This window comes from Anabrus simplex, chromosome 2 (assembly GCF_040414725.1).
Source record: "Anabrus simplex isolate iqAnaSimp1 chromosome 2, ASM4041472v1, whole genome shotgun sequence".
Taxonomy (NCBI): domain Eukaryota; kingdom Metazoa; phylum Arthropoda; class Insecta; order Orthoptera; family Tettigoniidae; genus Anabrus; species Anabrus simplex.
In genome coordinates this window covers 1,118,544,283-1,118,571,609 of record NC_090266.1, presented here as the reverse complement: position 1 = coordinate 1,118,571,609, position 27,327 = coordinate 1,118,544,283, and the positions used below count along the sequence as shown (strand labels likewise).

At 42.6% G+C, this 27,327-nt stretch overlaps 1 protein-coding gene across 1 annotated transcript; it reads right to left on the bottom strand.

Moving 5' to 3' along the window:
• LOC136863325 (uncharacterized) lies at positions 1 to 25,724 on the bottom strand. Its single transcript, XM_067139712.2, has 3 exons — positions 25,562 to 25,724; positions 17,902 to 18,146; positions 1 to 2,128 (listed from the first exon to the last, which is right to left on the bottom strand). Exons 1-3 carry the CDS (start codon positions 25,715 to 25,717, stop codon positions 2,086 to 2,088), a joined length of 444 nt encoding a protein of 147 aa, XP_066995813.2. The 5' UTR covers positions 25,718 to 25,724; the 3' UTR covers positions 1 to 2,085.
• Positions 25,725 to 27,327: the final 1,603 nt, after the last annotated feature.

Sequence of the window (27,327 nt, the reverse complement as noted above, 5' to 3'; positions counted from 1 at the left end):
CTGGTTTATTTTACAAATTTGATGTATGGAAGACTGTGTACACAGAATACAGGTTCAGGGAGACTCTTGTTCGATTCCTGGCCAGACTGGGAATTTTGAACTCAATATAGTTCATTCTTCTCTTCATCTACCAAGCACCACAGGAACACGCAATAGTGCCGACGTCAGGTGATTGGGAAAAGTTACCTTGTTGAATTCTACATCCATCTTGAAAAGATACAATTTATCCGTAAGAGTTGATTACATAACATTAAACAACTGCCCATTGTCTGTCGTAATACGTCGTATCACAGAAAGCGTCGATTAAAGTCCTCAAGTTCTCGGAAGCTCTTAGAATGTGTACTAAGATGTGTTGGATTAAACTGATGTAGAATTTAACGAAGAATAGATGATGGTGATGGTGCTTTTTGTTTAAAGGGGCGTAACATCTGGGTCATCGGCCCCTAACAAAGAATATGATATCAACACATTGACTGCCATTTGTACTACCATGAAACACTCTTCCAGACCTCTCCATTATTTTCTCCTTTTTTGTGGAGGTTTTGCCTAGTTATAGGTTACAACAAATAGTTTTTCCATTTTATCCAATTCAGTTACGAATGGGAGAATCATAGTGATACACTTGACAGTGTTTTGCTATAATCTCCTGATGCACGCGATGGGAAGAGTACTGTAAAATAAGAAGGTAATCGGGCTGAATTAAAGTTACCTTAGAAATATTTGACTCAAAATTGCAAATTACTTTTCAACAAGTAATCAGTAAATACTTTACAGAACGCTAGTCTTAAGGAAATCATTGAGTTTTTAGCACGGGGCTGGAAAAATACAAAAGTTTGCAAGGAAAATGGATTATTTTATGGGTGTTGTTATCTAACACCCCTAGGTGGGACTAAACGTTGACAGATTGGAACTTGTAAAATTACCTTTCCCCATCATTTTTATCTTAGTTAACGTCTAAAATAGTAGGTTCCTAAAATTTTCACTACTACGCCTCGAGCTCTGTGGCGGAAAGTACATCTTTGCATTTACTGAAAAGTCGCCCTACATGGGCACTTGAAGGAATACCCGTGTTCAGTTTTAATAACATCATTGGGGTAAGTCAGTACTGGTGAAGCTATTATTTCTGCTGCACAAGAGATGAAAGAGTTATCTTCATCATCATTTATTCTCCTCGTTTCTATCTCCGTTCGATGTTTAGCAATTACTAGGAAGTAACGATTATTAGAATGTAACGATTACAATTTTATTTTATGAAGTAAATTACAAGTACAGATTTCCTCTTGTAAAAAGTAACGATTACAAATAAAACTTATTAAGAATGTTATCCTTACAAGTAATCCTGTTACTTTTATTCAATGACTTCCCAACTTTGGAAAATACACAGTTCTACCGGTAAATAAATAGTTATTTATTACACAGCTGTCAATACGTCGAGATTCATTAACTTTTAAGACAAGGACGAATAGAGTTGTACAAAAAGCTTTTTTCATCTTTTCCTCGTATTCGCTTTAAAACCGAATAGAATAAAACCCACTTCGAAACTGCAGGCACTTTACTCTTAAAAACTGCGAGCAAGTGAGATGACGCCAACGATCAATGTGATAAATTTAGTTCCTGGTTCACCCTCGTGTCGGTAGATTCACTGGTAGGAAAAGAAATCCTGCGGGACAATATTCAGGCACCCCGGCGTGTCCCGAAAACCTTAAAATTAGTGAATGCGACGTAAAACTATTATTATTGAAGACTGAAGGGACGATCTATGTCTTTCTTTCAAAATTAATATCGTATTTTATGAAAAGAATATATTACGCCAAAGCGGTGCATTACGGAATCAGACATAAAATGTTGGGGACAGAGGGGAATGCCTGTCCTATATTGTACAATAGAAATGTAGCACATGGCAGCCAACGTATTTACATTAGGGCCTACTGTCTTTAAGTTAAACAGTTGTAAGTCACTTGTCACGGATGAACGGCACTTATTAATAGAGGTTGGAGAACATCCATCTCGTCTTGCAACGTACAGTTCGTGAAGTTGTGCTCTTACTGAAGGTAGTACTCCATATGGTCTGGTCTCCAGGCTGGGTCACTCCGTAGGTCGAACTCTAGGAGCCAGTCGAAGACCAAATCTGCAATGAAGAAAGTAATTGAAGAGTCTGCGCTAATCCCTTTTAATATGGAGTAGATATATTGACGATTAAAATTAGTAACAAATTAACCGAGAAGATAATGACACAGATTAACTGTTGTTTCATTTCTAAAAGACACTAACTAATGAGGACGGGAGAGTTTACAGAAATCAAGCAATCATTATAAACAAAACTTTATTTTTAAATTTAAAGTTTATTGGACAACGATACCTTAAACCAATTTTAAATATAAGAAAAATATTCTTACATTTTATTTAATATTTGGAAGGGAGAAAAGGGAATGTTTCTTTGTTTAAAAATGATTTTACAAAATAAGGAATGAAAGTATTCGGCAACAACTTGAATTGGACAGGAGCCTGTTGGAAACCTTAGAATTAAGCAGATCACGATGGTATGGACATATGAGAAGGATGACTCCAATTAGGACCCCAAGAGCATACTATGAAAGGAATGTTGTTGGTAAGAGGCCCAGAGGGAGGCCTCGTGATAATTGGGAAAAACAAAATTTCAAAGACCTTGCCAAACGTGATGTAAATTGGCATTAAAAGGTATAACATCAGCTGCGGATGGACAGGATGAACTGGATGAGGCTAGTAAACACCCGCACCCGGTTTGAAGGAGAGTAAAATCGATGGTGATGATGATAAATACAAATGAGATTTATTATTTAAAATAATTTTATTAAAATGGTTCCAGGCTATTTCAGTTAATACCAATGAACGAAAATTGCAATTTTATTCTTAAAAAAATGTTCCAAACTACTTCGCATAATGTTCTTCAAACAAAAATTGAATGTAATGTCTAAAATAATTAAGCAGTATGATTCAAGCTGCATTGATTTCAATACTCAATGCATCACACAAGGTTATATTTTATTTTCTTATCAATTCTCTTCTAGTGAGTGTGTTCCGTTTTTCTTTTCTTTTCATGTTCCGAAACAGATTCCTCTTCAGCTGAGGACTGGTTACAGACATCACGTTACGTACTGAAGAAGTGATTCGATAACATCTCTCGCTAAAGCATCCTACCGGCTGCATGCGATGTTCCATCCCGCGGTCTACAGTGTGTACCAATAAGGTATGTAGAAGAAGAAAGTATGTGGACATGGGTCCGGAAACGATTTATTTCCAAGTTAGACATCATTTTCTACAAGTCTACATCGTACATTAATAATGAGAAACACGCTGGAAGAGAACGTGTCAGCATACAACATGAAACTCTTTCTTACACGAAATGCTCAATATCAGTAGTGATCTGAGAGGAATAACAGATCAAACGCTGATTGGCTGTTGACAGTCACGTAACTGATGACGTCACAGCGCAAGCTGGCTCCTCATAGGCTCTGCGGGGGCTTAAAAGCGCGCGAAATTTGAAATTGTGCTGGTGGGTGACATGAAAATTGGACGCGGTTGTATTTGACAGCTGTCATGCCATGTGGGGAGGCGTGTTGTACTCTGGTGGGTGATTTTAAAAACTAGGAAGCTACAGGTGCAGTTGTGCTAACCTGGCAGAGGGACTGCCAACTTTTACAGACCCAATTTCGATGCCGCTAAGACTCCAGACTTACCTTAACTGACTTACTGAGCAAGATACACGGGGACAAATGATGAATGTTCTAGCTTCTTCTTCTTCTTCTTCTTCTTCTTCTTCTTCTTCTTCTTCTTCTTCATCTTCTTCTTCTTCTTCTTAACCGGCTGCTCTTCCTTACACTAGCTTGTAGGCTTTTGGTGCAAGGGAAGATGGCTGCTATACATTACCTGTATGGAAAGTTTCTTGCTCTCTTATGAAGGAACCATTTTTTAAGTTGTTGTTATTGTTGATTTTATTAGGAGCCGTATACCATTGCGTTTATCAGCCTTGGGCACTTACAGGTCTGCAGAATTTGGTTGATAACCTATGTTACAGAAGTAACTGTAGTAGAGTGTTAAAAAGGATTAATACGTATACACTGCTTATATAGGAATAACTTTGGAGGCAACCTAAGGGATTCGGAGCTGAGTTCTAAGATGATGACTATACCTGGAATAGGGAGGTTGTGTATGTATTCATTGCTTGAAAAGGAAAACGATGGAGGGAACCTGAGGGACTCGAATCTGAGTTCCAAAATGGAAACTATACACGGTTTGTATGGAACTAGGGAGGTGGTGTAACATTTAATACTTATGCATTGAATAACTTTGGAGGATGATATCAAGGACTTGGAGCTGAGTTTGGAATTTGGAACAAGAGAGTGACTACACATATTTATTTATTTATTTATTTATTTATTTATTTATTTATTTATTTATTTATTTATTTATTTATTTATTTATTTATTTATTTATTTATTTATTTATTTATTTTGTGGAAGGTGGAGAGATGACTTAGGGGCTTACAACTTGTTACTTCGAGTTCGACACTCCAGGCTAACCTCGCAGACCCGTAGGACTTTGTTGAGTGCTACAAGGTACCTTTTGTGTATAATAGAACCTGTTTTAGGTGCTATAGAGCTTCTTTTGGTACCTATTTTTTTACATGATACGACTTCCTTTGGGCATGATCGGACATTATAGGGTGTTAGAAGACATCGTATTGGCACTTTGTTTAAGCGCTTCTGGGGTAGATTGGACGAAGCTGGTGTGAGTGGTCGATTTTTAACATCATGTGGGGAATTGCAGTAGCTATAAGCTTATAGTGCAAATGCAAAAAGCTTGTTTTGATGCTTTGCGTTTTCATTTTAAATACTTCGCTCCTCGACCCGACTTAGAATCAACCTTAAAATTTTTTAACACACTACTACAGTTAGTAATATAACACAGGTTATCATAAAATTTCTACATACCTATAAGTGCCCAAGGCTGATAACCGCGATGTTACACAGCTCCTAATAAAATCAACAGCAGCAACGTAAAGGAATGGTTCGTTCATAAGACAGCATGGAACTTTCCATATGTGTAATGTACAGCAACCATCTTGCATAGTAGCCCTTGTACCAAAAGCCTAAGTTAGTGTCAGGACGGGCAGCCGGTTAAGGAGAAGAAGCTGCCAGAACTGTCATCATTTGTCCCCATGTATAGCCGACATGTTGCTTAGTAAGTCAGTTAAGGTAAGTCTGGAGTCTTATCGGCATTGAATTTGGGTATGTAAAAGTTGGCAATTCCTCTGTCAGGTTAGCACACCTTAACCTGCAGTATTCTAGTTTTTAAAATCACCCTCCAGAATGCAGCACACGCCCCCACGTGGCATGAGAGCTGTCAGACACAGCCGCGCCAAAATTTCAAATTTCCCCACACCCCCGGCCAATCAGGACTCAGCTCACGGTGTGACGTCATCAGTCACGTTATTGGCCACAACCAATCAGCGCTTGATCTGGTATTCCTCTAAGATCACTACTAACATCAAGTGGGCATTGGCCAACTCAGCATTTGTGTACACTTACATTGCACATTGTACACCGGAAACCAACCCGAGATGAACACTGCTGCCAAGTCTCTAATTAACACTAAAGAATTCATAATAATTTCGCGTGGCTATTTCTAGCCGCGTGCAGCCTTTGTAGGCAGACCCTCCGATGGAGATGGGTGGCATCTGCCATGCACTAGAAACTGCGTGTTATTGTGGTGGAGGGTAGTGTTGTGTGCGGTGTGTGGGTTGCAGGGATGTTGGGAATAGCACAAACATCCGGTCTGCGAGCCAAGGGAATTAACCATCACCGAACTAGCCGGAAATCTAATCCGGGGTCCTCTGAACCGAAGAACACTACGCTGACCATTCAGCCAAGGAGCCGGACTACTAAAGTGTTGATGCTACGTGTAGGAAGTCAATGATGTGAGTCGCATGGCAACATTACCTTCGATCAAATTAAACACAAAACACTGGCGGTGAATATAACAATTACAGCGCAACCAGACGTAACCAAGAGACCAAAGATACACATCAGCGCATTTGGGATGAATGCACTTATCAAAGCAAACATTTCACATGATATGCTGGTATTTTCTGTTCCTGCGTGTTTCCTACGTAGAGTTTTAAAAAGTGAATTCTAACATTGAAATAAAGCGTGTCTGGACCCACATTCATACAACACATTTTCTTCTCGTACGTGTGGGGAACGAATCCTGAAAATTTGGACATATATTATTGTTAGACACTGTACAAAATTGTAGAGTTTTCTAATTTTGTACTCATATAAATGGAGATAAGAGGACGCCAGTGATACGGAAAGTGGAAGACCCCCCTAATCAGGGTTACAGGGCACTTGCAGCGAACTCATCAATTGGTTCTGTGTTCTAACAAATAATACACTATCAAGCCATAGAGGATGGTTGCGCAGTTGTCCTTCCTCTTAAAACAGTAACCACCAACACCACCACCATCCCGTCGGCTATCTGGTCGACCTTGTCCACAGCCTAGTTTATTTAGGCTCGGTGCTTATGAGGAATAGTGCAATGGTCCTCTGGTCGACCTTGTCAGCCCTCCCACGCATTAAAATAATAGCCATAGCTTCAGTTCTTATTCACTTCGCTCTGTATATTTGTCCATACTACGTAGCAGCTTTTGTTCAAGATTCAATTTTTCCAATAATACCTGTAAAACTAAAAAAGTTTAAACCAATATAAATGTATTGAGATATTTATCTATGATGTGCAGAAAGTGAAATATTTCATTGTTTAAGTTCATTGTCCCGGAAAGGCCTGCTTTCTGAAGGTTTATCAAAACCTGATGAAATATCAGAAATAGCAAAACGAAGTTATTTTGAAATATTTACTTTTGAATTAATTGTTTACATACCAGACACGCATGTATCTTATAAGTAGGTTCTGTCCGACTCGTTGGCTGAATGGTCAGCGTACTGGCCTTCGGTTCAGAGGGTCCCGGGTTCGATTCCCGGCCGGGTCGGGGATTTTAACCTTCATTGGTTAATTCCAATGGCCTGGGGGCTGGGTGTTTGTTCTGTCCCCAACATCCCTGCAACTCACACACCACACATAACACTATCCTCCACCACAACAACACGTAGTTACCTACACATAGCAGATGCCGCCCACCCTCATCGGAGGGTCTGCCTTACAAGGGCTGTACTCGGCTAGAAATAGCCACACGAAATTAAATGAATTAGTAGGTTCTATCGAAAGGAACCTGGCTGTTCAACGCTTTTTGGCTCAAAGTTAGAAATTGCAATGCAGAACTGCGACAAGAACATTCCCTAAATTATTTTAAATGGAGTTGTTCATGCTCACATTCAGATATGCTGGCCCAGGAGTATTTCCAACACAATTAAGTTCGTCAAAACATGTAATGTATCTTGTGCATTTCTAATCTAATTCATTTTTTATCCCCAGAGAAATTTGCTGCATCCCCAACTTTGAAAATTGTTCTAATCCTTTGCGGAATGGTCTGCGTATTTTCTTCAGTTCAGAGAACTCCGAGTTTGATTACCGGCCGTTTCACGGATTTTAATCTTAAATGGTTAATTTCTATGACTCGGAGACTGGGAATTTGTGCCGTCTCCAACATCTCAGAAACTCGAAAACCACATACAACACTATCCTCCCCCACAATAACACGCATTTCTCAGAACACCATCTACCCTCGTTGGAGAATAGCCACACGAAATTATGATTTGTTTGAAAACCTACGTACTAACGGAAGATGAAGTAAAACACAACGAACTGAAGCAAGCAAATGAGAAACAAAATACTGTACGTGGAATGGCTGTACCATGTCTGAGTGATTGAAGAGGAGGGTAGTGGAATGTCAACGAGAGGGGTGCTAAAAGAAATAAATCACATTTAACAATTCATATCTCCACCACCAATAATACTAAAAGTAATTTACCTTATTAGAATGGAATCTCCAAAAGAAAATACTTAGCCCCGCAAAAAAAAAAAAAAAAAAAAAAAAAAAAAATTGGAGATTGCTAATGCGGGCAGGAAGAAGCAGACTTTTGCAAATATTCCTTGTAAGCTTTCAGGCAATTAAAGGAATGAAATGCTCATGATACAAGTGTACCTTAAGGTACAGCAATGTACTGTTAGGTGAGAGGGAGTGTTGCTGCAGGAAGATACATTTAGAATCAGGAAAGTTTACTCCAAACGTGCATGCTTGGTGATTTTAACGTCCAGGTTCCCTACGATGATGGATGCCACCAATAATTATTCACATGAACTTTTTTTTACATTTTATATCCATTGCAAAACCGTTTTATTATTGTTAACATTCATAGTTCATTCCAAGCTATGTATTTAGTGTCATGCTTTCATAAAGTGTGTGCACCGGTTACACACACACACACACACACACACACACACACACACACACACACACACACACACACACACACACACACCTCCGTCCTTCCACACCGTCTCACATCCTTATCATCCTATGGTTTTCTCCACATACTTTCTTTCCATTCTTCAACTCAGTTCTATTCTATCCCGGCGTCTTTTGTTGCATTTTATTTAGTTTATTAGTTCCTATTTATTTCTTCTACCACATATGTCTGTGATTCGTCTGATGTCCTCTCTGATACTCCTCACGCACGCACGGTGTGATATAACATCTTCATTGGAGCTTAATGTTTTCGACAGCTCCCGCTTGAAGCGCTGTGCCAGCATACAGAGAGCCACCTGGTGACGAACGAGCGTACCACTACAGCTCAACGGTAAAACTATCTTAAATTCAAACCCTCGTTATTGTAGAAGACTTCCTCGTGAACAGTCGAGATTTTCTTCTGAAGACGCGGAGCAAAGTTCTCTGCGAAAAGTAAAGAGTTTCAGCTGGTTTTCTTGACACGACAAAAGTCCATATCATGTCAACAGTTTTACTGTTATTTTTCATCGAATATGCAATGTCACATTCTGGGAAGTTACAAGCTACCTATTTTAGTTACAAATTTGCAACCCTCCCTAACTCCTTTAGTCTCTTATAAACGTCCAACCTTTTTCTTTTGGAAATTTCAGGTCATGTTTTAATATATGCTTAAGACTCACAATAAACCCCTGTGCGGTGAGTTTCTATTTATGTTCTTAAAATGTTCGATTGGTAAACTACGTAATGAGTTCAGTAAGGAAACTCTTGCGTTAGGTGAAGTCCGCCATGGGTGCATCCAGGTACTACTCTCCAATGATGGGAGGTCCTCTGTCTCTCCACAGAACCATACATAAACAACCTGCTTGCTATCTGCCCAATGTCTCCGACGTCTCCAGCTCCACACTCTCAGCGGTAATTAGTATCTCAGCGGTAATTAGTATCTGCAGACTACAATTAAACAAAAACAAAACAAAAAACATGGCACTACAGACCTTAAAGGGCCTTGGCCTACCAAGCGAACGCTGCTCAGCCCGAAGGTCTGCAGATTACGAGGTGTCCTGTGGTCAGCACGACGAATCCTCTCGGCCGTTATTCTTGGCTTTCTAGACCGCGGCCGCTATCTGACCGTCAGGTAGCCCCTCAATTCTAATCACGTAGGCTGAGTGGTGGACCTCAAACCAGCCCTCAGGTCCAGGTAAAATCCCTGACCTGACCGGGAATTGAACCCTGGGCCTCCGCGTAAGAGGCAGGCACGATACCCCTACACCACGGGGCCGCCTGATTTATCCCTGTAGGCCAGTCAAAATGGAAACCTTCTGGAAATGATTGATTTTTCGAAAACATGAAGAAAAGAGTGGCTCGAGCAGTAAAGTGGCACCTCAAACCATCATTCATACTTTGGAATATAATCATGAACGAGATTTATATATGAATCGTTAAATAGTGTGAAATGGATCAAAAGTATATCTATTTTTTTACAATTTGCTTTACGTCGCACCGACACAGATGCTGTAGATCTTATGGCAACGATGGGATAGGAAAAGGCTAGAAGTACGGAGGGAACGGACCGTGCCCTTAATTATTATTATTAACTATGCATAGCAAATGGGAAATACCCGGTGGGAATGATCACTTACAGTAGTGTAATAATAAGGGAAAGTTAACATAATTACCCAACAACAACAAACAAACAAACAAACAAACAAACAAACAAACAAACAAGAGTACAACATGCAATTCCATGGAAGGAAAATATTGCAAGAAATACTACTAGTTTAACATTACAAATCCAGCATCATATAAAAAAAATCACATAAAACTTAAGTATTTCCAGTGCTTAACACTACGGCCCCAGCATTTGCATGGCGTGAAAATGAGAAGCTACGGAAAACCATCTTCAGAGCTGTCGACGGTGAGATTCGAAACCTGTATGTCCCGAATGCAAGCTCACAGCTGCGCGACCCTAACCGCATGGCCAATTCGCCCAGTAGAAAAATATTAGGAAACACTTCAATTTTGCTCGAAATACCATCAATAGCGATAATAAGGGAAACGGGCAGCATGCGGGAGAACTCCCCTCAAATATCAGCGACATCACTTGCATTCGACGCAACGTCCAAAAATGTAACTAATCTTTATTAACGCCATTTCCCAGAACGTCATCTGACGTTCACGAAGCTGTTAATACCTTACACAAAACAACTAGCCGTAAGAAAAACCTTTTACTGGTTAACAATTCCGTGAGAAATGTTAATTTGTTTTATTGTAATACAAGCGTAGGATTTCTCTGTTCCTGTAGTGTGGATGCCACTTATCAATATTCACCTACTTGTATCGCGCGGGTACAATGACGGCGTCATCGAAATAGATTTTATTGGATCTATCCTATTATAGAAAACAGGAGCGAAAGTCACTTTCATTTAGTGTGTCAGTCTTTCAGAATGTACGATGACAAGTTTTTAATTATTTAATAATAGTAATAATTCATTAATAGAGCGGAAATACGTATCACCGGCTGGAAACAAAGGGAACGACTGAAGTAAGTGGGCAGCATTTTTTTACAATTTGCTGTACGTCGCACCGACACAGATAGGTCTTATGGTGACGATGAGATAGTGAAAGGCTATGAGTGGGAAGGAAGCGGCCGTGGCCTTAATTAAGGTACAGCCCCAGCATTCGCCGGGTGTGAAAATGGGAAACCACGGAAAACCATCTTCAGGGCTGCCGATAGTGGGATTCAAACCCTCTATCTGATTACTGGATACTGGCTGCACTTAAGCGACGGGCTCAGTGTGAGTGGGCGTGCGCGAGGTTCGCAGCGCTATCACTGGCGTGTGGCTGCAAAGTGGTACGTGTGAATTGCGTTCGACCACTGCCAGAGACGTTTCTGCGGGTGATATCGCCCACAGATTGCGACAGTCGTTTAACTTGACTGCAGTGTGTAGTACCGGAACGTGTGAAGGCAGTCTAAAATGAATTCGCTCCTGCCTTCATTTACATTATATTAACAACATAAGAAAAGGCTTTTATGTTGCAAGGAGGAAAGTTCTGCCATCTATGCCAATTTTAAAAATAAAGTTCACCCTCCTATTACTCATGTGAATATCAAAGCTCAAAAAAATGAAAAAAACCTATTTTGAATCGCGTAGAAGAAAACGACTTCATAATACTGGGTCTTTAACTCAAAGTAGGGCCGGCCCAGCGCTGCGGGTAGATTGGCGAGCTGAAGGTCAGACGAGCACACGGCAACTCGCTGAGCTTGGGGCCGGGAGAGCGCCCGTATGAATCGCATGTAAATAACAAGCACACACTACAACGCATAATCAAACTACAATAAATTCTCATCTCGTCACAGAAGATGTTGAAAATGTGCTCCACCTGCATCTACACATTTGTGGCTTCAACTAAGGAAATTTTCATTCATACGCATTAGTTCATCTACCGACATAGCCTCGATTTCTCTCGTGATATTCTGTTTGAGTTCATCTAGAGTGTGAAAACGGGAGTGTTGGCGGCAGTAACTGCAGACAGGATAAAGGGCCTATAGTTTTTGAAACCATCATCACTGGGAAGAGATATAGGAATGACATTCTCGTACCATTTTTTAACAATTGACGGACAGTCAATGCCAATCTGGATATTTCCAGCAAGACTCGGCAACCACGCATACGGCTAACGAGTTTTTAAGTTTAATTGAGGAAATTTTCGACAACAGGGTAATTAGTAAACCATTGTGGCCCGCAATATTCCAAGATCTTACGGTTTGCGATTTGTATTTATCGGGGAAAACTGCAAAATAAGGTTTATGCAACAAACCCTCACACAGCATTGATGGATCTTGGTCACCAAACGACCGCTGTTTGGCTCGAAGGCTTGCACATTACGAGGTGATGCAAGGTCAGTAAAACGAATCCTCTCGACCGTTATCTTGGCTTTCTAGACGGGGACGCTATCACACCGTCAGATAGCTCCTCAATTGTAATCACTAGGGTACCTGGAGAAGTACAAAATATGCAAGCAAATATGCTCTAAAAACTAGCTAAATGTGACCTAAAAATTAAATTTAGTAACAATTAATGGCGAGGCCAGCTACAGGTATTTTGATCTGACGCCCGCAGGCGATCTGCGCGTCGTCATGAGGATGAAATGATGATGAAGACGACACATACACCCAGTCCCCGTGCCAGGGGAATTAACCAATTATGGTTCAAATTCTCGACCATGCCGGGAATCGAACCCGGGACCAATGTGACCAAAGGCCAGCACGCTAACCATTTAGTCATGGAGCCGAAGATGAAATTTAGTGATATGTTGTAAATATTAGAGTACTACCAACATTATTATGATATAATATTAACGCCTTTAAAACTACACTTTGTCTCCTATGGTCTCCCCTTTTTTGACTTTTGCTCCCCTATCTGGTCCTCATCTGCTATCACAAACATATTTCAACTAATTAGTAATTTTAACTTCTTTTTGCTATTGGCTTTACGTCGCACCGACACAGACAGGTCTTATGGCGACGATGGGATATGAAAAGGCTAGGAGGGGGAAGGAAGCGGCCGTGGCCTTAATTAATGTACAGCCCCAGCATTTACCTGGTTTGAAAATGGGAAACCACGGAAACAATCTTCAGGGCTGTCGACAGTGGGATTCGAACGCACTATCTCCCGGATGCAAGCTCACAGCTGCGCGCCCCTAACAGAACATCCAATTTTAAATTTGTTCACCTTCATTGTTAAGACTCGCGGTCCTGTTTTTAAGTACAAAACTAAATGTGACATTTTGAACTACCAGGGTATGCTTGGCCTGAGAAGTCGTTTACAGTTCTCCGATCTCTGTTACCTACATAAAATAATAATTGGCTACACCAAATGCAATACTCTTCCAACATACTTCCCTATGCACGTCACTCCCACGCCCAACACGCAACCGGCATACTCATTTTGTGTCACGTCCGCGCATAACCTTACAACAACACACTATCTTCCACGGTCTCACTACCATTGGTAACTCGCTACCCGATGCTGACATGTTCACACATTCCGCATCCTTCAAACACAAAATTAAAAGATTCCCTTGAAGTTCTCTCCATTTTTCCGTTTTCTTCCGTCCATACAACCCACGACCTATCTTCTTGCTAACTCTGTAACTGACTCTTGCCAGTTTTCGCTCCCATTCTTGTTACATTGTTATTGCTAATAATTTACTGTTGATACTTGATATTGTTATTTGTACCGATTGTTTTCTTTTATACTTATTTAGGGGCCGATGACCTTCCATGTTAGGCCCCTTAAAACAACAAGCATCATCATCATCATCATCATCATCATCATCATCATCATCATCATCATCATCATCATTTAAATATGTGATAATTATTAGTGCCCGCCTCTGTAGTGTAGTGGTTAGTGTGATTAACTGCCACCCCCGGAGGTCCGAGCTCGATTCCCGGCTCTGCCACGAAATTTGGAAAAGTGGTACGAGGGCTGGAAAGCGGTCCACTCAGCCTTGGGAGGTCAACTGAGTAGAGGTGGGTTCGATTCCCACCTCAGCCATCCTGGAAGTGGTTTTTCGTGGTTTCCCACTTCCCCTCCAGGCAAATGCCGGGATGGTACCTAACTTAAGGCCACGGCCGCTTCCTTCCCTATTCCTTGTCTATCCTTTTCAATCTTCCCATCCCTCCACAAGGCCCCTGTTCAGCATAGCAGATGAGGCCGCCTGATGGAGGTACTCGTCATACTCCCCATTTGTATCCCCCGACCCAAAAGTCTGAAACTCCAGGACACTGCCCTTGAAGCGTAGAGGTGGGATATCTCGCTGAGTCCGAGGGAAAAACCGACCCTGGAGGGTAAACAGCTTAAGAAGAAGAAGATTATTAGCAGTGTAAAATGGTCCTCCATAGGTTGTATCTAATAATTAAATAACTGAACGTGCCCTAAAGTGATTAGCGATTGACACAAACTGACAGAGCTACAATAGGTATGTCACCGGGCGAGTTGGCCTTGCGGTTAGGGGCACGTGGCTGTGAGCTTGCATCCGGGAGATAGTGGGTTCGAATGCCACTGTCGGCAGCCCTGAAGATGGTTTTCCGTGGTTTCCCATTTTCACACCGGGCAAATGCTGGGGCTGTACCTTAGTTAAGGCCACGGCCACTTCTTTCCAACTCCTAGGCCTTTCCTGTCCTATCGTCGCCATAAGACCTATCTGTGCCGGTGCGACGTAAAGCAACTAAGCAAAAAAAAATAGGTATGTCATAGCCCTGAGGTGCAGTTCTCACTCTGGTTTCCTAAAAAGTAACCAAGAAAACGAAGTATTAGCATGCTTTTTGGTATCTATCGGCGTCAGTTCGTACAGCATCACGTCTTCTAAACTTGTTACCTATATGTTTCGCGAAACAAAAGAAAAATACATCTATTACAGTATTTTTTAAATACTACTAACGGCGTTAGGCCTCGGAAGACCATGCGGCCAGTATTTACAGAGTAAGCATACATTTATGGTGTGTGTACCTATACATTTCGAGGTTGTAACAAACGTCATATCCTTTAAATTAATACTAAATTATATGCCGGGCTGAATGGCTCTTGCCTTCTGACGCCAACTTGGCAGGTTCGATCCGGGCTCAGTCCGGTGGTATTTGAAGGTGCTCAAATACGTCAGCCTCGTGTCGGCAGATTTACTGGGACGTAAAAGAACTCCTGCGGGACTAAATTCCGGCACCTCGGCGTCTCCGAAAGCCGTAAAAGTAGTTACTGGGACGTAAAGCCAATAACATTACTGTTATTATTACTAATTAATATCACAGCGCATAATTATGGAGTTAGTTTTGATAACAGGATGGCAACTGAAATTGGCAGTGGGGTATTTAACTTCACTAAATAAGAGTACAGATGGTTCTGTTGTTGGGAGTACTTCTTACATGACAGTATGATGTGGTTTAAGTCGGCTGTTTGTTTCGTTGGAATGGTGGGCTTAATTTTAGCACAGTGCTTTCATCGTCTTGTAAGCAGTGACATTTTCCAGTACTCAGACCATTCCCTGTAGACCTCTTGTTTAATTATGGACAGGAAATCACAATATTGTAACCGTTTGTAACGGTGGAGTTGCCCGAACTATGGCTAAATGGTTAGCGTGCTGGCCTTTGGTCACAAGGGTCCCGGGTTAGATTCCCGGCAGGGTCGGGAATTTTTAACGATCATTTGTTAATTTCTCTGGCACGGGGGCTGGGTGTATATGTAGTCTTCATCATCATTTCATCCTCATCACGACGCGCGGGTCGGCTACGGGCGTCAAATCGAAAGACCTGCACCTGGCGAGGCGAACATGTCCTCGGACACTCCCGGCACTAAAAGCCATACGCCATTTCCTTTCAAGGCGGAGTTCACAAGTTGTGTCTTCTTTCACAAGCTGGTCTCTTGTCTCGGTCATTGTTATACAAGCGTGGCCTTCGATCCATAGGAGATGTACTTCGTGAGCTGCTTTCTGAGCGGTATAGATAAAGTTCAAAATGTCTAATATATATTGATGTGTAGACACGTCCCAACGACAATGTTGTACTACAGTATTTTGAAATCCTGTGCTTGAAACTCGACGCAGTTAACATGTATCCTGTTATAAACGACGTCTTAATTTAATCCAAAAATGCTCAAAATATAACTAAATATGAGCTTATAATACTAAATGAGCAAAATATGACCAAAGCAATAAGAATGGCCGAAATATGCATTTATATGCAACATCAAATTGCTTTAAACGGGGTGTCAGGGATCCGTCATTCACAGATATTTTTCAAATTTCGGGTAAAATGAGCTCAGGAAGGAAATAATTTTCCTTAACATCTGAACCTTAGTAACCACGTAATCTGAGTGGACTTCAAACGAGAGCTCAGATCCAGGTAGGAATCCCTGACATAACCGGGAATCGAACCAGAGGCCTCCAGGTGATAGGAAGGTCGCTACCTCCAGACCGTGGGACAGACTTCAATTTATACATTAGTCATTAATATAATTTTAGTTAACAATATAATACAGTGAGAATATAGACCCGTCCCTATCATAACATTAATCTTAGACTTACGATAACATTTCCTTTACTTGGTTTGATGATTCCCTTTAGCAGATCAGCTGCCTGGAATCGCTCATTTATTGCGACAGGAACTAGATTATGGAACTCTGTTCCAAATAACACTCTTAGAGTCACAGAGAAATTACCTCTTAGATGAACAAATCAACGAGGTGAACCGTGATGAGTGAATGAATGAGTAAACGTCATAGTTATTTTCATAAATTTGAGCATATTAGTAGTTTGACTAATGATTTGTAGCCTATATATTAGTATAAAAGGGCTCTTACGTTGCATTTATTTCGATTTCATATTAAAAATGAAGACTTATCTAAAGCATATCGTAAATATATTACAAATGAGTATTTTATATTTAATATTGTTGATAATTTTCACTGTAAAGCGATGTGAGCCCTAACCTCACCACCATTGATGACAAGTAAGAGATAGCCTATGGACACAAGCTAGAACCAGTATCGCATAAGAACAACATTCAGTGATTTCCGACAAAAGAGTAGCGTTGCGGAAATGTTGCAAAGTTTAGGCTGTGAACATTTGGGAGAAAGGAGACGAGCTGATCGACTAAGTGGTATGTTTCGAGCTACCCATGGAGGGATGATGTGGATAACATTAGTAGACGAATAAGTTTGAGTGGTGTTTTTAAAAGTAGGAAAGATTACAATATGAAGATAAAGTTGGAATTCAAGAGGACAAACTGGGGCAAATATTCGTTTATAGGAAGTTGATTTAGGGATTGTAATAATTTACCAAGGGAGATGTTCAAAACATTTCCAAATTCTTTGCAATTATTTAAGAAAAGACTAAGTAAACAACAGATGGGGAATCCGCCACCTGTGTGACTGCCCTAAATGCAGATCAGTGGTGATTGATTGATTAATTGATTGATTGATTGATTGATTGATTGATTGATTGATTGATTGATTGATTGATTGATTGATTGATTGATTGATTGATTGATTGATTGATTGATTGATTGATTGATTGATGCGAGTGAAAAATCATGTAGAAGTGTGAGAAAGGCCCAGACGCAGCTCAACTAATTTTGAAAGAGAAATACGCGATTTTGAACCACCAAGACGGGTTCGCTAGGAAGTGTTTAGCCGAGTACATCCGTCGCATATCCGCCTCCTCGGCTGAATGGTCGGTGTAGAGGTCTTCGGTTCGTGTTCGATTCCCGGTCGGGACGGGGATTTAAACCTCGTCGGCATCGCGGGCTGGGTGTACGACTCAATTGTATAAGCTCAATTCATAATTAATAAAAGAAAAATACATAATTGTAGCTGGCTGCATGGGCGATAAGACCGAAAGCCAAAAATTTGGAAAAGAAAATCTCCGTCACAGTTACTTGAAAGTTGAGACTGCAGAGTACTTACGGGAAGTTTAGAGCTGGTTTCTCCTTCCTACAGCGGCCACGACGGTCTCTGAAAAAGCCTTCACTACATCGTCTCTTGCTGGAAGGAGTGTTTGGTTCGCCGGGTGGAGACGATGTTGTTGATGAAGTACCATTTTGTTGTACACCCACCGAAATGGTCACATTCTCTCTTTCAGTTGTAGGTGAACTTCCAGAAACATCTGGTGGAACATGGACTTCGGGGTAATCTTCGTAATCTTCATACATCTGTAAAGCACAGCAGATTACAATCACTTCCTGTAAAGAGGTAATGGAAGAAGCGAGAAAGAAAAATAAGACTCTCAAAGGAAGAAAGATGATTAGCTGCCACCCCCGGAGGCTCGGGTTCGATTCCCTGCTCTGCCACGAAATTTGGATAGTGGTACGAAGTCTGGAACGAGGTCCACTCAGCCTCGGGAGGTCAACTGAGTAGAGGGGTGGTTCGATTTTCACCTCAGCTATCCTCTAAGTGGTTTTCCGAGTTTTCCCACTTCTCCTCCAGACAAATTCCGGGATGGTACCTAACTCAAGGCCACCGCCACTTCCTTCCCTCTTCCTTGTCTGTCCCCTCCAATCTTCCCATCCCCCACAAGGCCCCTGATCAGCATAGCAGTTGAGGACGCTTGGGCGAAGTACTGGTCCTCCTCCCCAGTTTTACCCGACCCGAATTCTCACGCTCCAGGACACTGCCCGTGAGGTGGTAGAGGTGGGATCCCTCGCTGAGTCCGCGGGAAAAACCAACCCTGGGGGGTAAACGGATTAAGAAATTAATAAAGAAAGAAAGAAAGAAAGAAAGAAAGAAAGAAAGATATTTTTCTCCCAGTGAACCATCTCCTCTCAGCAAATAGCTCAAGAGGAAATCATCAAGCATCTTTGGTCTTCAGTAGGGTGCAGTGTCTGTGGTTATTTGTGTGACAGTAAGTTTTAATTGCACTGGGACTACTCCTGCATTTGCCTAGTTTAAGTGGACAAAAATTCTCAGAAACCCTATTCGCACCTTGGATCTCCACAGGAAACAAGTATAAAGACAGTAATACCGAGTGCCATTATGTGCTTGCCGCCACAATAACTCGTTTAAATGTTCGGTGGCCACACGGCAGAACAAGCCTAAAATGGTCGTAGCCTTAATTAAGGAACGGACAGCCACGTCATTTGCTTTCTATGGCAATGGGAAACCATGGAAAACCACTTCGAGGATGGCTGAGATGGGAATAGAACCCCCGTCTACTCAGTTGACCTCCCGAGGCTGAGTGGACCTCGATCCAGCCGATGTACCACTTTTCAATTTTCGTGTGAGAGCCGGGAATCGAACCCAGGCCTCCGAGGGTGGCAGCTAATCACGCTAACGACTACACCACAGAGGTGGAGTATATGGATTCAAGTTCATTTTAATTTTCAGTTTCTGGCATCTGTGACTTGGTTCTAATAGGGTCCATGCCATATTTTAAAATCGAAATGAAGCTATTAACGAATACAAAAGCAGTTTATCCCGGCTTACAACATATTAAAATGACCAATGCCTCTCGTAAACATAAAGCGAAGAGTTAAAGTTTGTCAGTAATGCACATTGTGGTTTTTGGCTCCATAATTGAAATCACACTTGCGGCAATGGGCAAAGTTAAAATGGCAAGACAGTTGCAGGTAAAAGAGGTTTCTTTACAGTCGGTTAGTTGTGCTTGAAAAAAGAAGCAGAAAACCAATTCTTGGTAAATAGTGTATATGAGGAAAAGCAACAAGTTGAGAGGTCAAGAAATACTGCAAAGGAACGCTTGACTCAGAAAAAAATAAGGGTGATTGTGGAGAAGAAACGGAGGATTGGCGCGGTAAACTCAAACAGAATTCCACATAATAGAGGAACTCATCAACAAGTTTCCTTGTAATGTGAGTAATTCTGCCAAGCGAGAGGCAGGGCCGTCGACAAGGGGGGCGGAGCAAAGGGGGCAAATGCCCAGGGTCTCGGCCGCAGGGGGCCCGAAACCAAAAACATGAATTAAAAATTAAAGTTTAAATAAAGTGAAATGTCAGTTAAGAATACAAACTTTTATTGTTTAAAAAGTGACAAATCAATTTAAGGTAAAGCGTGTGTCAGTCTTCCGGCCCCGTGGTGTACAGGTAGCGTGCCTGCCTCTTAACCGGAGGCCCCGGGTTCGATTCCCGGCCAGGTCGGAGATTTTCACCTGACCTGAGGGCTGGTTCGAGATCCACTCAGCCTCCGTGATTAGAATTGAGGAGCTGTCTGACGGTGAGATAGCGCCCCGGTCTAGAAAGCCAAGAATAACGGCTGAAAGGATTCGTCGTGCTGACCACACGACACCTCGTAATCTTCAGGCCTTCGGGCTGAGCAGCGGTCGTTTGGTAGGATAAGACCCTTCAAGGGCTGTAGTGCCATGGGTGGGGGTGTCAGTCTGCAGCAGAGAAATATGACTTTATAGTTGTTGTTACCAATTTTATACCAATTTTGTACAATATTTTGAGGGGTGAATGAGAAAGAATATGCACTAATTTTGCAACAAGGTTGGACAAAGATTACTCCACAAATGTACCACAATGCTTGCTTCGATAGATACACCAAAAACGTTCAATAGTAGGAATAGCATCTCGAAATACACACATATAAATATTCAAACATGCTTCGCCTTTAAACCAAGATTATACCAATTTTGAACCATTATATTTGTGGGGTAAATACGAGGTAAGGCTTTTTGCGAATGATGTTATTCTCTATAGAGTGATAAATAAGTTACAAGATTGTGAGCAACTGCAATGTGACCTCGAAAATGTTGTGAGATGGACAGCAGGCAATGGTATGTTGATAAACGGGGTTAAAAGTCAAGTTGTGAGTTTCACAAATAGGAAAAGTCCTCTCAGTTTTAATTACTGCGTTGATGGGGTGAAAGTTCCTTTTGGGGATCATTGTAGGTATCTGGGTGTTAATATACGGAAAGATCTTCATGGGGGTAATCACATAAATGGGATTGTAAATAAAGGGTACAAATCTCTGCACATGGTTATGAGGGTGTTTAGGGGTTGTAGTAAGGATGTAAAGGAGAGGGCATATAAGTCTCTGGTAAGACCCCAACTAGAGTATGGTTCCAGTGTATGGGACCCTCACCAGTATTACTTGATTCAAGAACTGGAAAAATCTAAAGAAAACAGATCGATTTGTTCTGGGTGATTTCCGACAAAACTGTAGCGTTACAAATATGTTGCAAAGTTTGAGGTGGGACGACTTGGGAGAAAGAAGACGAGCTGCTCGAGTAAGTGGTATCTTCCGAGCTGTCAATGGAGAGATGGAGTGGAATAACATTAGTAGACGAATAAGTTTGAGTGGTGTCTTTAAAAGTAGGAAATATCACAATATGAAGATAAAGCTGGAATTCAAGAGGACAAAATGGGGCAAATATTCGTTTATAAGAAGGGGAGTTAGGGACTGGAATAACTTACCAAGGGAGATGTTCAATAAATTTCCAATTTCTTTGCAATCATTTAAGAAAAGGCTAGGAAAACAACACACAGATAATCTGCCACATGGGCGACTGCCCTAAATGCAGATCAGTAGTGATTTATTGATTGAGGTGGTCAGGATGAGTCTTACGAAATTAACTGTATAGTGATCCTTGCATGGGACAAAATACGAATATATCTCCAATTCCTTGAAGCAGGATTTACCCATTTGGAAACAGATAGTACCATACTGCAATCGAAAAAATCAACATTTGTTGAAGTAGGCTATAACTTCCAAGAGAGCGGGCTAATTTAATTCGCATCGTTCCTAGAAAACTGCCTGTAAGTGTAGAAGGGCTTCAACAAAAATCACCTTTATAATAAATACGTGCACAAGAAATTTGATACAGGTGGATATCCTGTCACTTCGAATAACAAAAAATGGATGATATATTATTAGAAATGCCAGGATTTGTATATACGAGCTCAATAGTTCAGAGATTATATCTCAACAATAATCACCCGTTTCATCCCTGTTCCAGAAAGAAGTTAATGCAATCGTTCAGTTCGTTATTGAGAATCGCAGTGGGATGAAGAAAGTGAAGATTGCGATAGTGAATGAAATTAATGTCCGCCTCTGTGGTGTAGTGGTTAGTGTGCTTAGCTGCTACCCTCGGAGGCCACGGGTTCGATTCCCGGCTCTGCCAAGAAATTTGTAAAGTGGTACAAGGGCTGGAACGGGGTCCGCTCAGCCTCGGGAGGTCAACTGAGTAGAGGTGGGTTCGATTCCCACCTCAGCCATCCTGGAAGTGTTTTTCCGTGCTTCCCACTTCTCCTCCAGGAAAATGGCGGGATGGTACCCAACTTAAGGCCACGGCCGCTTCCTTCCCTCTTCCTTGTCTGTCCCTTCCAATCACCCCATCCTCCACCAAGGCCCCTGTTCAACATAGCAGGTGTATCCCCCGACCCAATGTCTCACGCTCGAGGTCACTGCCCTTGAAGCGGTAGAGGTGGGATCCATCACTGAGTCCGGCCGGCTAGTTGCTTTACGTCGCACCGACACAGATAGGTCTTATGGCGACGATGGGAAAGGGAAGGGCTAGGAGTGGGAAGGAAGCGGCCGTGGCCTTAATTAAGGTACAGCCCCAGCATTTGCCTGGTGTGAAAATGGGGAAACCACGGAAAACCATTTTCAGGGCTGCCGACAGTGGGGTTCGAACCTACTATCTCCCGAATACTGGATACTGGCCGCACTTAAGCGACTGCAGCTATCGAGCTCGGTCATCACTGAGTCCGAGAGAAAAGCCAACCTTGGAGGGTAAACAGATTAAGAGAGAGAGAGAGAATGAAATTAATGACAATAATACATTTATAATTAATAAGTTAGCCGACCAATCGTGTAGATGGCACGACGGGGGATATGTATGTATGTAATAAATTAATAAGCAATAATTGATTTGTTCAAGTTTTTTTACTAGTGGCTTTACGTCGCACCGACACAGATAGGTCTTATGGCGACGATGGGATAGGAAAGCCCTAGGAGTTGGAAGGAAGCGCCGTGGACTTAATTATGGTACAGCCCCAGCATTTTCCCGGTGTGAAAATGGTAAACCACGTTAAACCATATTCATGGCTGCCGACAGTGGGATTCGAACCCACTACCTCCCGGATGTAAGCTCACAGCCGCGCGCCCCTAACCGCACAGCTAACTCATCCGGTTTGTTCATGTTTAAGAGTGAAATGATTACAATAAAAAGTGACTGAAACACTGTCATTTAGTCAGTTAAGAACATTAATAAAAACAAACCCCATGGTACAACAGCCCTGATCGGCTTTCTCTACCATACGACCACTGCTCATCCTGAAGGCCTGCAGATAACGAGGTGACAGGTGGTCAGCGCGACGAATCCTCTCGACAATTATTGTTGGTTTATACACTAAAGCCACTCTGTTCTCAAGTAGGATGAGTGTAAATAACATCAAATGTTTTTGACATTGGCGCATTTAGAACGAAGTCACAGAATTTCTAGGGTTTTCGGAGACGCCGAGGTGCAGGAATTTTATCCCGCACGAGTTCTTGAACATGCCAATAAATCTACCGAGACGTATTTGAGCACCTCCAAATACCACCGGACTAAGCCAGGTTCGAAAGTGCCAAGTTAGGGTCAGAAGGCCAGAGCCTCAACTATCTGAGCCACTCAGCTGGCACTATTTATGGAGTATCGAAGTAAACCGTGTTATGTCCCCCATGGACAAAATCGAGTTTGATGCGTTTTTGTAGCTTACTTGTCCCATGCGCTCTTTCATGCTGCGACCTCATACTGCGCAAGACGTGTTTCTCCTCATGTAAGTAAGGCTTGAAATTTGACTGTCGTTTTAAATCGTATGTTGACCACCGAAATGATCGGACTATTTTGTTACGTTAGATACAATGAAAGTTTTTCAAATTCTTATGTTAGATATTCTGCAAATTAGGCATCGCTCACTTTCGACAACACCGGACAGACTGAGCTCATTTGGTGTGCACTGCACTAAACATGAAAAGCTATCATTTTACACATGTTTTTAACACGCAATACCTCTTGCAAAAGCCTTGGTTCCTTTCAATTTCAATAAAGTTCCATAATTTAATTCAATGTAAAAAAAATCCTATCTCTGTACTCTGCAGATCAAATCACATTATGTGCGAAGTATCTCCACAATTTCGTAAAATCCAGTTCGGAAATGACTTTATTTTCTGTAGTTCCTTGGTGCATGGACTTTTACTTCTTATTCTTCTTAATCCGCTTACCCTCCAGTGTTGGTTTTTTCCTCTGACTCAGTGAGGGATCCCACCTCTACCGCCTCTAGGACAGTGTCCTGGAACGTGAGATTTGGGTAGGGTGATGAAAATGGGAGGGAGGACCAGTGCCTCTCCCGGGCGGCCTCACCTGTTATGCTGAACAGGGGCCTTGTGGAGGGGATAGGAAGATTGGAAGGGATAGACAAGGAAGAGGGAATGAAACGGCCGTGGCCTTAAGTTAGGTACCATCCCGGCATTTGCCTGGAGGATAAGTGGGAAACTACGGAAAAGCACTTCGAGGATGGCTGAGGTGGGAATCGAGCCCCCTATACTCAGTTAACCTCCCGAGGCTGAATGGACCCCGTTCCAGCCCTCATGCCACTTTACAAATTTCGTGGCAGAGACGGGAATCGAACCCGGGCTCCGGGGATGGCAGCTAATCACTACACCACAGAGTCCGACTTGACTTCTACTACTTCATGATTACCTTCCTGGTAGCAGTTCCATGTTTCTCTTGTAAAATTAAATTATTACACGTAATAAGCGAGATCAATCCTCCTCCAATCATCATCAATGCCATTGCTGTACCGTACCGTAAACATGTCATTAATCTTGGAATCTCTATCAACGAGAATGCAACTATTTGTATTTAGAAATATTCATTTATTATTACTTAATTAACCCTCCAGGATTGGTTTTTCCCGCCAGACGTAGCGAGAGATCGCACCTCTACCTCCTCAAGGGCAGTGTCCTGTGATCCAACTGTTGGCGGGGGGGTGGGTGGGCCAGTACCTCGCCAAGCGACCTCACCTGCTATACTGAACACGGGCCTTGCGAGGGGATGGGAATATGTGAACCACGGAAAATGACTTCGTGGATGACTGAGGAAGGAATGGAACCCGCCCCCCCTTCTACTCAGCTGACTTCCCGAGGCTGAGCGGACCCCGTTCCAGCCCTTCTACCACTTTTCAAATTTCGTGGCAGAGCCGGGAATCGAACGCTGACCTCCGGGGGTGACAGCTAATCACACTAACAACTGCACCACAGAGGCGGACGTAGAAAGATTTATGCAGCTGTATATCAATAGAATGCTTTTCTTCAAATCCTTAAATTAAAATTAATCCCAATTTTAGACTACTGTGATACGGTACTAGTCAATGTAAATGCCGAATTGCTTGCATTCGGGAGATAGTGGGTTCGAACCCCACTGTCGGCAGCCCTGAAGATGATTTTTCGTGGTTTCCAATTTTCACACCACGCAAATGCTGGCACGGTACTTTAATTAAGGCCACACCCGCTCCCTTCCCATTCCTAGGCCTTTCCTGTCCCATCATCGCCATAAGACCCGTCTGCGCCGGTGCGACGTAAGGCAATTTGCAAAAAAAAAAAAAAAAAAAAAAAATTAAGTGTGACTTACCTCATAGTCCCCGAGGATGGCCAGCACCTCAATGTTCCGCAGATCGAGCTGCACATTGACCTCGCCCGTCTGCCGCTGATCGTATTTCTCTTGGACAGGGGTGGCATGGAGGCGGATATCGCTGACCAGGAGTAGCAGCACCAGCGGGATGTACATGGCGAGCTACAGGCACACACTGTCGGACCTGGCCAGCGACCTCCAAGCTACTGCAGCGCGTCACGTGCTCAGCGAGCGGTCAGACTATCCCTCCCTCTTTAACTTGTACGCTAGTCATCTTTTTAATTTCTAATGTTGAAAACATCTCTCAGCAGACAAAGTAGGGGTACCCACATTACGAAAAACGTAATATTAAACAATTTCCCCATTTGTGCCGAAAATTGACAAATTGTGAGTCTTGGAGAGCTCTATCGAACTAAAAAATAATATTTCGAAAATCATTTCCAACCTAAATGCAATTCCATAAAAACTGCCCAAAATTGCTTGTTTCTTTATTCGTTTTCTTGTTTATTCAAATCCTAGTGAAATGAATTTATTTACATAATTCTTTCCCCGGTCTAGAAAGCCAAGAATAACGGCTGAGAGGATCCGTCGTGCTGACCACACGACAAATCGTAATCTGCAGGGCTTCAGGCTGAGCAGCGGTCGCTTGGTAGACCAAGGCCCTTCAAGGGCTGTAGTGCCAAGGGGTTAGTTAGTTAGGTTGGTTAAGTGTAAGAGAAGGCCAAACTTCACCACATTATGGAGACACAAATAAATAATTGTCCGCCTCTCTTTTGTAGTGGTTAGTGTGATTAGCTGCCATCCTCGAAGGCCCGGTTTCGATTCCCAATTTCTCCTCCAGGCAAATGCCGGGATGGTACCAAACTTAAGGCCACTGCCGCTTCATTCTCTCTTCCTTCCCATTCCCCTACAAGGCCCCTGTTCAGCATAGCAGGTGTGGCCGACTGGGCGAGGTACTGGTCCTCCTTCCCAGTTGTATTACTCCGACCAAAAGTCGCACGCTCCAGGTCACTGCCCTTGAGGCGGAGAGGTGGGATTCCTCGCTGAGTCCGAGCAAGACCGCACTAGATAGAGAGGCCACAAGGCTCGGCCCGTGACGTCAAAAAAGTGGCTCACGTTCAGCATGGCAGTGTACGGCTCGCTCTCACTGCCACCATGATATTGTTCATTATTGAACCTTTGTTATTCTTCTTTTCTTCTTTATCTGCTTACCATCCAGGGTAGGTCTTTCCCTCGGACTCAGCGAGGGATCCCACCTCTACCGCCTCAAGGGCAGTGTCGTGGAGCGTGAGACTTTGGGTCGTGGGAAACAACTGGGGATGATGACCAGCACCTCGCTCAGGCGGCCTCACCTGCTATGCTGAACAGGGGCTGGGAAGATTGGAAGGGACAGGGAAAGAAGAGGGAAGCAAGATAATAATGTTATTTGCTTTACGTCCCACTAACTACTTTAACGGTTTTCGGAGACGCCGAAGTGCCGGAATGTTGTCCCGTAGGAGTTCTTCTACGTGCCAGTAAATCTACCGACACGAGGCTGACGAGGCTGATTTGAGCACCTTCAAATACCACAGGACTGAGCCAGGATCGAACCTGCCAAGTTGGGGTCAGAAGGCCAGCGCCTCAACCATCTGAGCCACTCAGCCCGGCTGGCAGGGAAGGAAGCGGCCGTGGCCTTAAGTTAGGTACAACCAGGCATTTTCCTGGAGGAGAAGTGGGAAACCACGGAAAACCACTTCCAGGATGGCTGAGGTGGGAATCGAACCCAC